Source organism: Mus caroli, chromosome 17, assembly GCF_900094665.2.
Source record: "Mus caroli chromosome 17, CAROLI_EIJ_v1.1, whole genome shotgun sequence".
Lineage (NCBI taxonomy): Eukaryota > Metazoa > Chordata > Mammalia > Rodentia > Muridae > Mus > Mus caroli.
In genome coordinates, this window is record NC_034586.1 from 25505286 (window position 1) to 25522411 (window position 17126).

The window sequence follows — 17126 nt, forward strand, 5'->3', positions numbered from 1 at the left end:
AAAAAAAAAAAAAAAGAATACTTGTTGCTTTTCCAGTGGTCCAGGTCCCAGCACCCCATATGGTGGCTCACAGCTATCTATAACTGGTTAGAAAACCTGGGGATCCAACCTCTCCACCAGTGCACATACATGTGCACAGTCATACATACAGAACACCCATATACATAAAACAAATCTTAGAAAGAAAGCATCTCAGAGATCATGGCTTTAGCCTGATCTTCCTCCTCTGTGTGACTTAGTAGTCTTGATTAGAAGAGAAAAAGACAAAAAGAGCCAACTGCTCACATGTAATTTGAGTGGCTTTTCCTCTTTGTCTTGGACTCCTGTTGCTTCCTGTTTGGGGGGTGAAGACATAACTAATTTTCAACATAAAGAGCATAGGTAGGGTCTTTCCTAACAGTAAGCCCACGGGTGTCCTGACCTCGGGGATAGAGGGGAACAGAAGCAGGAGGTGGCAAGCGTCGGAGGGTTGGACTTGTTTCCAGCCATGGCTGGGGGTCGGGGTTAGGGGGATAGGAGAGATGGGTATTCTTCTGTCCTCAAAGACAGCTGCTAACTACACCAGGGACTGCACACTCACTCAGGCCCCTGCCTCTAGAGTGCTCTGCCTCTCTCGTCCTGTGAAACTATAGTTTTGGGGAAAAGTTTTTAGCACTCAGGTTGTGACTTGCTAGTACCAAGCCCCCACCTTGGCTATTCGTGGAAAGGAACAAATTGCATATAGAGCAGATACCGAGAAAGTAGGGTTTCGTTCCTCCAGGCCGCTGCAGCTAAAACACTGTGAATCGGGCAGCTAATGAGCAACAGCAATGTATCTTCCAAAGTTCTGCAGGCCTAGGAGTCCTGGAAGGCACTGGCAGATGAGGCTGGAGTCTGGCAAGGACATAATTTTGGTCCTCAGCTGATATTTCTCACTGTGTCTTCACACGGAGAAGAGCAGAACCAGCCTCTGCAGCCTTGGTTCTAAGCCACTTATCCTGTCCTGCCCATCCTCCTAGCAACCTCGAGGCTTCTCCTAACTGTCAGCAGGTTAGCGTTGAGCACACAGGGATGAGGGAGGCAGGGAGCCAGCTTCTGTGTCAGGAGGCAACTCTTGGGGAAGGGTGCCCACAGGGAGAGTTCCATCTTTACACAGGCCCCTGATCCCACCGCGCTCCGCCAGCCTTGCTCCGGCCTGTCCTGCATTCTGCAGTTTCCCTGTGACTGGAGGTGTTGTCTTTGCAGGAAGAAAAGGACAAGGTGCAAGCACAGAAGGAGGAGGTTCTCAGCCACATGAATGACTTGCTGGAGAACGAGCTCCAGTGCATTATCTGCTCGGAGTACTTCATCGAGGTAAGTGTGCGGCGCTCGATCATTCTTTAGACAAGACAGACGCGGTCCTCACTGTGCTGCCCCTCCTTAGACACTTACGTGCACAGTTACTGTTTAACTGCAGTGAAACCCTGGGGACCATTGAGCCTGAGGGTTTGCCCACTGCTGCTGCTGTTCCTTTCCTCCGGGTGGGCATGGCACGCCGTGTGGACTTGTGGTTTGGCTTTGAAGCAGGGTAGTGAGTGTCATTGATTGTGTGGTCACTGTGGGTATCAGGCACCAGAATGAATCTATTTCATGGCTTTGTGGGTCCTTTTGAAAAGCAAACACCCAGCTGGGTGTGATGGCACACGCCTTTAATCCCAGCACTAGGGAGGCAGAGGCAGGCGGATTTCTGAGTTTGAGGCGAGCCTGGTCTACAGAGTGAGTTCCAGGACATCCAGGACTCCACAGAGAAACCCTGTCTGGAAAAAACCAAACCAAACCAAACCAAAACAACAAAAAAAGATAAGCAAACACCTGTCTCCTAGGCTACTTTGCCATGTTATCACACCAGCTGTTTTAATTTTCATACATTTTCATACCATTTGTAACCAATTCATTTTATGCTAAGTGTTATGCTTATGCAGTTGAGTAGCAGGTGAGTTTTAGTCTTTTTTACACCTTTGGAAAGGAAGATGGGTGTGCAGAGAGACTGCTGTTCCTAGGCAGCGCCTAGGAAGATTGGGTGTGTCGGCCTCCTGCAGGAAGAGCAGGTCTTTGACTGGAGTCACTTAGGCTACAAGTCATCGTTCCCTTAGTCTCCATTCTGATGGTGGAGAAGTTTAGCGTTGCTCAGGACTGTGGGAGCTGGAGGGGAGGGTGCTGAGCCAGCCGGAGCAGAGTGAGCGCCTCTGTGAGGCGGGGCTGTGGTGAGTCTGCCCATGGGCCTGGGAGATTCTCTCTGTTGTGCTTTGAGAAAGTAAGAGTGTCCCTTTCACATTGCAGGCTGTCACCCTGAACTGTGCTCACAGTTTCTGCTCCTTCTGTATCAATGAATGGATGAAACGGAAAGTAGAGTGTCCCATTTGTCGAAAGGACATTGAGTCCAGAACCAACTCCCTGGTTCTGGACAACTGCATTAGTAAGATGGTGGATAACCTAAGCTCAGACGTGAAGGAAAGAAGAAGTGTCCTTATTAGGGAACGGAGAGGTGAGTGGCTCTGAACTCCTACTCCCTGACAAAGGGCTTCCTTAGCCACAGCAGGTGTTTTTACAGGGTGAAGTTGGACAATAGAGTTTAGTAGATGTTTTGGGGGTACAGGCAGGAGAAATGGGAGTATCTGCAGAGTTCAGGTAGCCCGCATGGGAAAGAACCGAATTAGAGTTAGTCTCTGTTGTTTGAGCTCCACCTGGTAGGTGTGTCCCGCTTGCTCTGGAGCCAAAAGCTGGGCCGGGAAAACAGTCAAAAGGTTTGCCGTCTGCACACCAGGTGGTGCTGTTGCTGAAGGCAGCCGGCCAGTTAGAGATGGAAACAAATACATAGCTCCGTAAGGGCCCAGGGCTGGGGTGTAGTCAGCCACGAGGCCCTGGGCTCAGACCCTAGCACCACTATTCACACACACACACATTATTGCGTCCTGGTGGGTTTGATAACACATCTCCAGTCAGGGGACTTGGGGTGAAAAGATTGGGGATGGCGAGTGTTCCTGAACTGTCCCTCCTAGTGAACATCTGTCCATTTAAGTCAGTGGTTCTCAACATCCCTAATGCTGCAACCCTTTAAAATAGTCCCTCTTGTTCTGACTGACAACCATAAAATTAATTTGGTTACTACTTCATAGCCATCTGTACGTCTGCTACTGTTATGAATCACAATGTAAATATCTGTTTCTGGTGGTCTTGGGGGTCGTGCCCACAGGTTGAGGGCCGCTGGTTTAAGTGATGCTGCCACACTAGGGGCTTGCTGTGTTAATGCTGCAGAAAGCCACTGCTTCATGTTGCAGCAGAAGATTCTTGGTGCAGAACAAGGAAGCTGCTGGGTATTACATAGAGAGCCATGGCACAAGAGGTGGGGTGTCCGTGGCCGTTGTGTTCTGTCGCTACCTTCTGGGAATTGGAAATTAACTCAGCTCCTGTCTGTGATGCTGTCACGTGACCAGTGTGTGGGTGTGTGCGTGGGGTGGCCTGGTTATACTCCTGAGCTGAGAGATGCTGGGCAGCATAGAGGCCAGATGCTGGTCATAGCAGTCGAGTGGCCCTACGGGAACCAGCTTTTCCAGGTAGGGACAGGGATCTGTTGCTGACACATGTGCATCCATAGTGTGAGACTGGACTGGGTGCTGTGGATGCTGAGCAGGAAGGGTTCCTGGCTAGGAGTGTGAGCTGACCCTTGACGTGCATGCTTGCTGCTTTCCTGATACCTGATAGAGTATTTTGCTCAGTTTAGAGTCTCTATAAGTGTTACCTCTGCCCTTGGTTCTGGCAGAAGCCCATTGTTCTTCATTTTCACCTGTATTTCCATAGGAACATGATACTAGCCCGGGAAGAGAGATAGCATCTCACTTCCTCTCTCGATTACCTGAAGGTGCTGTGTGGCTTCAGAGGAAGGACCGCTTACGTGGGTCTGGGCAGGTGGAGATGAGAGAGGATCCAGTAGAGGAAGCCATGTTTATGCCAAGCCTTACAGCTTTCTGGATGCTTGCTTTCCAAGCCAAGGACATGACACATGTTTGCAGAACAGCCAAAACTGGGAGGGGCCTGCCAGTGGCTTGCTTCTGTCTTCCTGGGAGTCAGGTTAGATACGGAGCAGGCTATGACTTTTGAGCGGAAGTGTGTTGTCTGGGTCAGGGTGGGATGCCTAGGAGAGTTTCTTTTCTTTTTTTTAAAGATTTATTTATTTATTATGTAAGTACACTGTAGCTGTCTTCAGACACACCAGAAGAGGGCATCAGATCTCATTAAGGATAGTGTATATGGGTGCTGGGATTTGAACTCAGGACCTCTGGAAGAGCAGTCAGTGCTCTTAACCGCTGAGCCATCTCTCCAGCCCCCACTAGGAGAGTTTCTTTGCCCAGCCTATGTTGTTCTTCAGCTGATGACTGGAAGAGCCCAAGTCCGCCTCTGTCCTCTTATGGAGAGTCACTTGCATAGACTAAGGACCCCAGTCCTTCCTCCCTTCTCTGCAGAGGCTAAGCAGGCTACCCCTGGGCGCCTCTGGAAAGAGGAGTGACTATTCAGGAAACAGCGCCCTGTTGCACACCCTGATCACAGCATGTCTGGCAGCCAGTTCTCACCACAAGTGCAGCTCTGCGACGTTCTTTAGACAGGCAGAAGGTTCTGTGCCTTGATTTAGGAAAAGATGTACCAGAGCCACCAGCAGCGTTGTTGGGCTGCAGTGTGGGGCCAGCTCGCTGTGAGTGTTCTGGGGCCATTTGAAAGCTGGTTTATTCCTTAGTGCGTGAGAATTTTTAAAAAGAACTTAGGATCTGGAATGGAAGAGAGTGTTCAGTGGTCAAGAGTACTTTCTGCTCTTCCAGAAGAGCTGTGTTCAATTCCCAGCACCCACATGCTGGCTTACAACTGCCTGTAACTCCAATCCAAAGGGATCTGACATGTTTTGGCTGTTTTAGGCACCAAGAATGCACATGGTGTGCATACATGTGTAGGTAAAACACCCATACACATAAATACAACAAACCAAGCGAATACACAAAGAACACAGGCTCTAGGTTTAGGCAAGGGTTTGGTTGATTCTCACGCAGATGTCCTTTGCTCTCCAAGAGCAGGGCCTTCCTCAGCTTCCCTGACTGTAGGTTTAGGTCCCAGTGGGAACAGCACCTCCTGACTGGTTAGCTGTTGGGGATGGGAGATAGTAGGAGGCTGGATTAAAGCAGGATTAAAGAAGCATGCCTTGCAGGTGGGGTAAATAGCGACATTTGTACCAGGGTCACTGTGGCAGGCACCTTCTGAAGGAAAAGGGTTGAAATTCCCCGTGGGGAGATGGTAAGGGGAAGACCATTCTTGTCAGATTCTCCCTCCCCTGTTTTCTCTGCTCCCCTTAAATTAACTATGTTCACACTGTTTCCCCAGCCGTGTCTCCTCCTCCCCTTTTCCTCCAGGTTTTGTGGTGGCTGTAGGGTGGGTTTGAGAGTCCGACTCTAGGCCAGCCTGAAACTCACAGCCCTCTTCCCTCTGGACTTCCCAAGTGTTGGGATCTTAGGCTTGAGGTGCTGTGCTCAACTTCCTTCGAAAATGAAGGAAGTGGGGCTGGAGACAGCTGGAGGGTTGGGGTCCTCACTCAGCACGGGAGGAGAGGCATAGGAACCCAAAAGATCTGGAGGTGAATTGTTCTTTCTTTCTCAGCTCTGGCTCCTACAGACTGCATCCTCCCAACCCTCCCCCCCAACCCCTGTTCCCTTGCTATTGTAACACTAAGTTGAAGCTCTTGATGAATGTATGTGGAGAGAAGGCACCATGAATCTGTGAGATGGGCTGTTCTGAGTTGAAGGCCCCTAGGAAGATCCACCTTACCTGTGACTTCAGCCGCCCCTGTTTAGCTAAAGGAAGGTGGTGTAGAGAACAGAGAAACAGCAAGGGTCCCAGACTCCAAACAGGTCTTTCCGCTCCCCTGGAAGTGTATCTGATGTTGCCCAGCTCCTTTCTTGGAAGCCAGCTTTGACAGGATTGCTTGGTGGGTTAGTAGCCGTCAGTCTAGTGAAGAACCAGCCGGAGAGAGTGTTAGATTGCAGACACTCTGAGCCCTGTCCTGAGACTGCTGTTTACCCCAAATCAACATGTAGGGTATGGACTGTGTGCCCAAGGAAACGGCTCAGCAAACTTGCACTCAAGGTCTGGGATTGTTTATGGAGGTAGGGTCTGCTGTGTAGACTAAGCTAACCTCTAACTCACAAGAGATCCACCTGCCGCAGCCTCCCCTAGTGCCACCATGCCCAGATGGACGGTTTTGATTTTTTTTTTTTTTAAATTTAATTTTTGTTTTGTTTGTTTATTTTCGAGACAGGGTTTCTCTGTATAGCCTTGGCTGTCCTGGAACTCACTTTGTAGACCAGGCTGGCCTTGAACTCAGAAGTCTGCCTGCTTCTGCCTCCCAAGTGCTGGGATTAAAGGCGTGCACCACCACTGCCCGGCTTGTTTTTGACTTTTTAAAAAAATTTATGCTTTGCAAAATTATTGCTGGGTAAGAGTTAACAGATGTTACTAGACGCATTTGTCTGTGTGGCTTCTTCATTATTTAAAGCGAGAATTGTCTTCTTGAATTCCTTTCTCTTCCTCCTTATTGAGAGCGCAAATACAGTTTGAGATGACAGGAAGGCTGGGGGATGGCAGAGTGCTCACAAGATGAGAACCCAAGTCTCACCCCCAGAGTTAATTAAGCTGGGCGTGGTGGAACTTAAAATCCCAGCGTTGGGTAGTAGAGATGGGCTTGTCCTTGAGGCTTGCTGGGAGCTTCCTCAGTGAGCCTCAGGCCATGGTGAAAGAAAGACTGCCTCAAAGAACCAGGTGGACAGCTGAGGAGAGACACCTAGGCGCTGAGAGAGTTGACCAGCCTCCCCTCTCATGCACAGACGCATGTCTCCCTGCAGGCTTACACATCCACCGGTGGGAGTGCCTGCGTCCAGCGTGTACATAGTAGTAGCATCACAGGAACTGGTAGAGAAAGCACTGTGCTGTGGCGGTCAGCTCTGGGGCTATGTGGATTGCATGAACTAGTGACCCAGAAAGTACTGGCACCTCAGGCTTCTTGCCAGTCTGTAGTCCTTGTGATCGCAGAAACTGCCTTCTGCAAACAGTTGAGAGCTGACTTAGTGACCTGTAGTGAGAGCTCTTTGCCATGTCATCAGAAGCTGCCGTCTGTTTGGAAGCACCCAGGAGAGCTTCCCCAGCTGAGAAGACTGGCCTTCCCAAGTGATGTCAGTCCTCTTCTGTCCAAAGACAGTCGAGAGAACCGGGTGTTCAAGAACAGGCAGTGGGATGACCTTGAGTGTAGGCCCACCTCACATTTAAATATGCCTAGTGCATGGTCTGGTATGGAGAGTAGCGACCCGCCTGTGTGAAGGGGAAGACCTGCTGGCTCAAGCTGGATCCTCTTGTTGCTGGAGGCTGCCTGAGCATCACCATCAGCCCGCAGCCACTAGGGGCAAGCTTCCTTTCTCCCTTTACTCTACTGGCTGTGGAGAACAGGCAAAGAAGGCAGAGATGGACGGGGCTGTGAGCCAGTGAAACATGGGCTGCTCCTTCACATTTTTCTTTCTCTTCAAAGCAAAGAGACTGTCATGAAGGTCATGCTGCAAGGACATGTGCGAGACTCTAGGGGGATGGTGGCTTGTCATGTTCTAGAGGATTCCCTGAGGCTGCTCTGGACATCATCTGGAAGCCATGCGCTGCAGAGACTGAGTCAGGAAGTCTGTGCCACTGGCCTTCCGTCATGCTGGCCCTGCTGCCACCACCCTCCAACGTGTGCTGGGACCCCGTTCGGACCACCTGACTGTGCATTAAATGAGTTGAGTTCTGTGTTTCTTAATTTGTTGATTGTTTTTGATACCTCATGCACCCTCTTGACATCATTGTGGACAGCTGGGTGTGTCCTGTGGCTGCGTGGAAGGTAGCCTGCATTTTGAGAGTCTGGTTTACCTTTTTATGAAAACATGATGTCATTTCTTGGAAATAAAATGTAGAAAACCCGCAGTTGCTCAGCTGGGCTTCAGTGTGTTTACTTTCCTTTGTCTCCCGCTACCTCAGTCTCCTAGGTAAACACTGGCAGCTCAGCCGGGCGTGGTGGCGCACGCCTTTAATCCCAGCACTTGGGAGGCAGAGGCAGGTCGATTTCTGAGTTCGAGGCCAGCCTGGTCTACAGAGTGAGTTCCAGGACAGCCAGGGCTACACAGAGAAACTCTGTCTCGGGGGGGGAAGAGTAAGACAGCTACCCTGTTGCTCGTATCTGCCTCTTACAAAGGTATAAAAAGTGTGTTCTTTCTTTCTTCTGGGCTCTTCTCTGGCCTGCGGCCTGAGAGGGGAGTCCCCAACATATTGGGATAATAAAAATCCTCATACGGTTGCAGCAATGGCGGTCTCTGCGGTCTTTGTGAGTGAGGATCTTTTGACAAACTCCAACAAGGACCTCTGGAAGAGCAGGCAGTGCTCTTAACCACTGAGCCATCTCTCCAGCCCTTAAAAGCTTTTTTTGAGACCGTTTAAAGTAGCCCAGGCTGGCCCCAAACTGTGTAACTGAGGGAGACTTTGCCCTTTGTCTCCTCCCACCTCTGTCTCCTGGGTGCTGGGCTCACAACTGTGCCAGTTTGTGTGTCACCAGTGTTAACTGATGAGAACGAGAGGAACCTGTTCCTGTAGTGGTGATGCAAAGCTGTTCATTCCATCACACATCGAGCGCCCAATCCCCTCTGCCCGCAGCACAAGCGTGTTAAAGTGTCAACCTAAATTATTTCCAGGTGTCCCCCTTGTTTTTTTATTTGTTTTAAGACTGGTTTTTAATACTGGCTGTCCTGGAACCAACTATGTAGCCAGGCTGGCCTTGAATTCAGAGATCCACCTGCCTAGCTACCTGAGTGCAGAGATTAAAGGCGTGCCCCACCCCCAGCCCCAGCCCCAGCCTCCACACTATGTTTTGAGATTGGGTCTCATTAGCCTGGAGCTTGCCAAGTAGGCCTGGCTGCCAGTGAGTCCCAGAGGTCTTCCTTCCTCTGCCTCCCAGGGTTTTAGTTAGGCACCATGCCGGAATCAGATTGTTTCTGAGGATCGGACTTGGGCCTTCAAGTTTGCATGGCAACTATTGGGTGGGCTGAGCTCTGATCTCAACCCTTCTATTTTTAGTTCTGTATACCCTGTCAATGTTTGGGAACTATGGAAGAACAACAGTAGTAGAGACTTGCAGAGAGCTACATTGTAACATTTCTGGGAACGTGGAAAACAGAAGCTATCCCTGCTGTATTATTCCTGTGTAACAGTTTCCTGCTCCTTACACATGCATGTGTCTTACATGGTTGCATGGGGATGTATGTTTGCATACAGTCTATCTTTTCAAATGTGTGTGTTGGTGTCTGCTGCTCTGTATGTGTTCCAAGTGCTCACAGGAGCCTCTGGATCCTCTGGAACTGGAGTTACAATTGTGAGCTACCATGTCAGTACTGGGACCTGAACCTAGGTCCTCTGCAAGAGCAGCATAGCTCTTAATCACTGAGCCATCTCTCCAGCCCCTGTAGTTTATATTTTTAAAGTTCACAACACATCTTCTCAGAATACAGATAGTTTTATGGAGTGTGACACCAGACTCGGCTTCTAGCTGCTCTTGATAGAAATCCAGGTTGCCTCAAACTTTTTTTTTTTTTAAAAGATTTTATTTATTTATTTTTTTATATATGACGAGTACACTGTAGCTGTATTCAGAGACACCAGAAGAAGGCATCAGATCCCATTACAGATGGTTGTGAGCCACCATGTGGTTGCTGGGAATTGAACTCAGGACCTCTGGAAGAACAGTCAATGCTCTTAACCGCTGTGCCATCTCTCCAGCCCCCCCTTTGTTTTTTCAAACTTTTTAAATAAGTATTTGTGGGTATGTGTGTGTGCCTGAGTGTGTGAACATAGCCATGTATACTATGCAGGGCCCCACAGAAGCAAGAGAAGGCACCAGATGCCCTGGGACAGTTTATAGGTGGTTGTGAGCAGCCATGCATGATGATAATGCCCTGGTCCTGAAGGCACTGAGAGAGTGCTCTGAACCACTGAGCCCTCTCTCCAGCCCCAAACTTCTTAAACCAGCCAACACCTCTGCACGTGTATCATCAGAGGCAAAATGCTTCAACACCTTGGCTTTGCAACTGCGGGCTTGTCTACCTGGATCCCAGTTCCCAAATAACGACGCTGAGGCGTATTTATGAATAGACCGTACACTAGGCTGGCTCCCTGACTCTCAACTTTTTTTTTTTTAAGATTTATTTAGTTATTATATGTAAATACACTGTAGCTGTCTTCAGACACACCAGAAGAGAGCATCAGATCTCATTACAGATGGCTGTGAGCCACCATGTGGTTGCTGGGATTTGAACTCGGGACCTTTGGAAGAGCAGTCAGTGCTCCTAACCCAACTCTCAACTTCTTATCCCATTTATTTTAACCTAAGTTGAGCCACATGGCTGGCTTCCTCAGAGTCCAGATGGCAGATCCTTCTGGTCCGTCCACGTGGTCTCTCCCCTTTACTTTTTTTCTCAGCGCCCCCCCACCCCCCCAACCCCCAGACTGGGGTTGGAAGACCTGCCCTATTCTCTTCTGCCCAGCTACTGACTGATCAGCACTTGATTAACTAATCAGAAGTGACGGAGAACAATTTTTACACAACATTGAGACAGACCAGAGATGCATAGCAAACATCTGCACTGCAAACAGATGTGTGAGCATAGAAATCCACCCCAGAATACACAGTGCGTGGAACTATCCCCCAACGGGCTTGAGCTGGAATTCCGTCTACAGAGATGGACCACTCACTATTAATTATACTTTGTCCCTTCTGAACACCACATTCCTTATCATGCCACAGCTGGAGAAAAGAACTGTTGTGAACAGAGGAAGCTCGGAATGCATGTGTGCTGTCACTGTGAGCACAGCCAGGTCAGGGACCCATGGGAATGGTAACATCTTCCCCTGGCAAGCTTGGGAAATGGCAGCTGAGACTAAGGCCTTTCACTAACCTCCGGTGGAGACCAGCTAAACAAACTAGCTAACCACTGTGCTATACATAATAAACTGTTGAGTTTTTAGTTTTATAGTAGGTGAAATCTCCATCACAAAGAGCTCAGCCAGCCTGATCCCAGCCGCATGTGAGTGTGTGTGTGTGTGTGTGTGTGTGTGTGTAGGTGAGTGGGTGGTGGTGGAGGAGGTGGAGTCTTCATTCTCATGCCACTGCCTCCTCCCACCTCAGGCTCCCACAGCAAGCTACAGGATGCATCAAAGTTAATGAAAACAAACTTAAGGCTAGGCTGCTAGGGTTAAGGTCCCAGTCCCACTGATTATAACCTTGTGGCCTTAGACATGTTATCCACATCCCTGAGCCCTGATTACACCAGCTCTAAGTTGGTCCCCACCTCTAAGTTATTACAAAATGAGGCCTAAATTATATCCTAAGTATTGTTGCAATGCTCACAAGCCAGAATGCACTTTTGGGTTTAGTTTAGTTTGTTTGTTTGGTTATTTTTTGGGTTGTTTGTTTGATTTTTGAAATTGGGTCTCCGTTTATAGCTTGGGCTGCCCTGGAACTCACTATGTAGACCAAGCTAATCTCAAACTACGCCTTTAATCCCAGCACTTGGGAGGCAGAGGCAGGCAGATTTCTGAGTTCGAGGCCAGCCTGGTCTACAAAGTGAGTTCTAAGACAGCCAGGGCTACACAGAGAAACCCTGTCTTGAAAAAAACAAAAACAAACAAACAAAAAAGAAAATCCTAATTTGAAAAGATACAAAAATTAACCCAGACTTCCATGTGTTTCAGGATATTTCTTGCCTGGAGAGATGGTAGATATCAAACATCTTTCTCACCTACAATGACATGCTAGCTCTCCTACCTACCCTGTAGCAGGAGCATGGTGCAGTGGTGCCAGTGAAAGAACCTAGTGGGGAAACCTCCACTCAATTCCCGTTCGGCCTGTACCCAAGAATCACGAACAGACGACCATTTTGATGTAAAAGCATGAGGTAGTTTAATGACTGAGCTCCGGGCTGACACATATCTCCCGCAGGAGACAGAGGTGTCGGCCATTTTGGCCGATCTCCAGGTCGAACCGTATCTCATGCAGGAAACAGTGGATACGACCCCGAGGCTTGGAAGTTAGGGGTTTTTTTTTATAGAAAAGGGGTGGGGCTGGGGGAGGAATTGGCGTGGTTTCACATGATTGGTCCATTTAAACATTAGCAGCCTGTTAACATTTAACTTAGGTCAGAAGGGTGGGAGATAGGGAGGTGCCGGGCCAGTCCAGCATGTCTGGCATGCCATTCTCTTTATCTCTCTTTATCTTTAGGGCCAAGCAGCCTCAGGAATGTCTTAACGATGGGCAGGCCAGTCGTTATATGTCCTGACTGGCCTGGTGCCTCCCTATATCCCACCCTTCTGACAGTCTGTTGATGTTTAAATGGACCAATCATGTGAAACCGCACCAATTCCTCCCTGCCGATGTTTAAATGAACCATTCATGTGAAACCTCGCCAATTCCACCCCCATCCCCACCCCTTTTCTATAAAAACCTCTAGCTTCCAAGGCTCAGGGTCAAATCCACTGTCTCCTGCGTGAGATATGGTTCGACCCGGAGCTCCGCCATTATGGCTCCACCATGTGGTCGACACCTCTGTCTCCTGCGGGAGATATGTGTAGGCCCGGAGCTCTGTCATTAAACTACCTCATTCTTTTACATCAAGATGGTCATCTGTTCGTGATTCTTGGGTGCACACGGAATGGGAATTGAGTGGGGGTTTCCCCACTAGGTTCTTTCACAGTGAGTGACAAGAGACATTTCCCTCTGTGGGCTGCATAGATGAAAGCCTATCTTCTGTTTCTTTGATTGGAAGCCCCTTTTATTAAAAAGAACCCTCAAATAATTCTTACATTAGTAGGAGTGTCTCTTGTCACTCTCTTCTCCTGTGAACTACCAGAGTGCTTACTTAGACTAGATAGCTCGTGCCAACTGCCCGTGTGTGTTTCATAGTCTTCCTCTCCATCCCTCATCTGAGGATCAGCTGAAGTAGAGGGAGCCCCAGCAGTGCTTTGGTGACATCCATTCTAGCATGCCTCTGATGAATGCTAAATACAGAAATTAAGAGGAACTCTTAACTTCCATTGTGGTCTTCATCTAAGAAGAACCTAAGAAGATGAGAAGATTCTGGGATTCTCTTGAGCCTATTAGTCTTGTTAGAGGAGATGTGGGGCCTGATCTGAGTGGGATGCAGCCGTTGACTACAGCAGGCCATGGCCTGTTCTGAACACTGTTAATCTCATTCAGAGGAAAAAAAAAAACTTTGGTTGAATTTTGTTTTGTTTTTTTCGAGACAGGGTTTCTCTGTGTAGCCATGGCTGTCCTGGAACTCACTCTGTAGACCAGGCTGACCTCAAACTCAGAAATCTGCCTGCCTCTGCCTCCCAAGTGCTGGGATTAAAGGTGTGCGCCACCACCGACAGACTGGCTGAATTTTCTTTTTATTTATTTTGCAAATGGGAGTTGCCAGTAGGCACAGGTGGCTTCTCTGATGAAGGTATGACCTTGGGGATGAAAACGAATGAACTGTCCTATTCAGCCCTTTAACTGCAGTGTAGCAACAGGCTGGGCATCTGATAGATTCTTAGCAAACACTCAGATGCCCACAGGCTATCCCCTCCATGATGGGCTAACCTGAGCTCAAGGAGTCTCCATAAAGTTCAGCCCAGTTTCCCTGCTGCTTAACTTACTCTTGAGTGTTGAGAATACTCAAAACTGGTCTTTTGTTTTTGTTGTTGTTAATACAATGATCTTTCAATAAATACAATTAAGTCATAGTTACTTAATTCTTATTTTAAATTGTATGCACATGATTTTGAAAGTTTATGTGTTCCACCTGCTTGCAGGAGCCTAAGAAGGCCAGAAGAGGGTCAGCTCCCTGTAACTGGAGTTACAGGCAGTTGTTAACTGCCCCGTGGGTGTTGAGAACTTAACCTAGATCTGTAAGAGCAGTAAGCCATTCCCTCAGAGTTACTGAATTCTTCGTTTTGTTTTTCCAGACCAGAGTTCCTCTGTAGACCAGGCTGGCCTCAAACTCACAGGCTGCCTCTGCCTCCAGAGTGCTGGGATTAAAGGCGTGTGCTGACACCACCCAGGCTAATTACTGAATTCCTAAAAACACTTGGGTGCACAAACTTTAATATTTGTTATGGTAATAGTAGGCTGCTACATCCTAGCACCGGGTTTGTAGGTCAAAGGCAAGTCTCTCAGTGGCATGATCATTCCACAGGCTTCCTACAGAACTAACTTACAAGGTTCTTCACATTTCTCAGCATCCAGACAGATGGGGCCTGCATGCTACACTGCATCCTCCCCATACTCACAGGTAGTATCTCACACTTGGTTAGGCCAAGAGGTGTAGGAACCACCACTCAGAGTTCACTGGCCTGTTCCCAATTCCATAGCTGGGATGAGTTTGGACTCTCCACATGAAGACTAGGCCCAGAATCTATCCAACATGTTCTTGTTCTTTCTGGAAATCCTAAACACTTGTCTCATCCTCTAAACACTTGTCTCATCCTCTGTGGAACAAAAATTACCCTCATCCTACAACCTAAGAAGCCAGGTACTTCCCCAGCATGCTGGAAGCTAGACTGTTTACCTGATAATGATCTTTTAATTTAGTGACCCTCAAGCGCTGCAGTGGACACTTGTGATGCACAGAAGCCAGGATCCATTGTGTGACAGTTCCTGGGTGTGTGTGAGTGTGATCTAATGCCTACTTATTCAAGTCACCAAAGTCCAACTTGATGAATCAATGATTGTATCAGGACTAATTAGAGGAATGTAGGTAAAGGGTTACATACAGAAGCAGGAAATGACTCAAAGCCCACCCTAACATGGTGACAGGTCTCAAAAGCCGGAAACCTGGATCAAACTTCACAATTTAGAGGCTGATCAACAGGTTAGAGAGTGTCCTTTCCAGGTAGCTCAGTGGGTCTGACCTTTTGGGCAGTTGGGCCTGTCCAGGAGTATGTAATGGTTGGGGAAAAGGCTGGCTGGCAAGAGCTAGTAAATCTGCTCAGTTTCATGGACTTCCTGAGACCTTTGAGTTAACTTCCTGAGATTAAGGAGCTTCCCTGAGGATGGACTGTCTCAACCTCTCCTTAGAGCAACCTGATTCTTAACAAGCTTCCTTCCAACTGGCCAGTATTATATGGGAGGAAATTGGTACACAACAGGGTTAGGTGAGGATAGGGGCTGATTGTCTAGTTTCTAGAGACATCCGTAGCCATGATACTCATAGTATTGCCCACAGTCAAGGATATTTGCTATTCAAACTTTGATGCAGGTACCCTGGTGTCAGAGGTTGTGACTTCAGATCTAGTCTATTTCATTTGGAGAATTGTTTCCACCTGCATAGCTGCCAAGCCATTTTTCTTTCTTTCTTTTTTCTTTTTCTTTCCTTTTCTCCTCCTCCCTCTCCTTTCTCTTCTTCCTCTTCCTCCTCCTCCTCTTCCTTCCCCCCTCTCTGTCTCTCATCTCTACATCATTTTAATCCCTGTGATGATATAGTCTTTTTTTTTTATTTAATATACTCAGAATTTATTTCCAGTACATACAGGGCCTGGTCCAGTCTTGCCTCAGTTCTATGCACTAGGCTATTTATTCTATGCAACCATTTGCTTTTAGTTTGCATCTGAGACCTATTTGTATTAGGTAGCACATGTATTGGTCCCAGGGATGGGGGAAAAAGATTATTTTCTTCAAAGGACATTATGAGACAACTGGTAAGGCATAAATGAGGTTTATGGGTTACTGAGTCATATTAATAATGTTAACTTGCTTGTTTTGATAATTAAGGATAAGTAAGGGCCTATCCTTGTTTTTATGATGCGAACACTGTCGTGTTTTGGCATAAGAAAGCATTTTGCCCACAATCTCATTATTTATAAAAAATAATCTATATGCTCATATAGAAAAATGAACATATAATAATACAGAAAACTATAGCAGATTGGTATTATTATATGTAGGAAGAAAAGGGTAACCAGGCATGATAGCACATCCCTTTGATCCCAGCACTTGGGAAGCAGAAGCAGGTAGGTTCTCTGTGAGTTCAAGGCCAGCCTGATCTACAGAGTAAGTTCTAGGCCACCAGGCCTACACAGTGAAACACTGTCAAACAAAACAAAACAATAACAATAAAAGGGTATGTATGTGGAAATAATCTGTATTATTCCTAACCTTTTCTCTTAACTGAAATAATTTCAAAATGAAAAATCTTAAATGAGTTGAACCGATTCTATCTTGCCTTCATCTTGTGTGTATTATTTACTTGTGGAAAGGATCTCTCTGGCTGGCCTGAAATTCACGCTGCCTCTGTTGTATGTTGTGACTCTGTCTCCTGCCCTCTCCCCTACCCCCTCCTTAAAGGTGTATACTTCTGTATGGTTTAAACTTTTTTAAAATTTTATTTATTTTATATATTTGAGTACACTGTAGCTCTCTTCAGACACACAAGAAGAAGGCATCAGATCCCATTACAGATGGTTGTGAGCCACCATGTGGTTGCTGGAATGAACTCAGGACCTCTAGAAGAGCAGTCACTGCTCTTTTTTTTATGAATACAACATTCTGCCTGCATGTATGCCTGCAGGCCAGAAGAAGGCACCAGATCTCATTAGAGATGGTTATGAGCCATCATGTGGGTGTTAGGAATTGAACTCAGAACCCCTGAAAGAGTAGTCAGTGCTCTTAACCTCTGAGCCATCTCTTCAGCCCATGGTATAAACTTTTGTTTTTTGGTTTTTGGTTTTTTGAGACAGGGTTTCTCTGGTAGCCCTGGCTGGCCTGGAACTCACTTGTAGACCAGGCTGGCCTCGAACTCAAGAAATCCGCTTGCCTCTGCCTCCCAAGTGCTGGCATCCACCCGCCACGTTCGCCACTACGCCCGGCTAGTTTAAACTTTTTTTTTTTTTTTTTTTGGTTTTTTGAGACAGGGTTTCTCTGTGTAGCCCTGGCCGTCCTGGCCGTCCTGGAACTCACTCTGTAGACCAGGCTGACCTTGAACTCAGAAATTCTTCTGCCTCTGCCTCTCAAGTGCTGGGATTAGTTTAAA

At 47.6% G+C, this 17126-nt stretch overlaps 1 protein-coding gene across 2 annotated transcripts in view; it reads left to right on the plus strand.

Moving 5' to 3' along the window:
- The window catches only part of Rnf8 (ring finger protein 8), a 26167-nt gene extending 18150 nt beyond the window's left edge, over window positions 1-8017 (plus strand). The window contains exons 6-8 of one of the 2 annotated variants that reach the window (XM_021149871.1): window positions 1225-1332; window positions 2299-2503; window positions 7574-8017. In XM_021149871.1, the coding sequence (XP_021005530.1) occupies window positions 1225-1332; window positions 2299-2503; window positions 7574-7590 (330 nt within the window). In that variant the 3' untranslated portion in view covers window positions 7591-8017. Of the gene's footprint in view, window positions 1-1224; window positions 1333-2298; window positions 2504-6896; window positions 7552-7573 lie in introns of those variants that run through there. The other variant, XM_029470956.1, reaches the window with a different exon arrangement.
- The last annotated feature ends 9109 nt before the right edge of the window (window positions 8018-17126 follow it).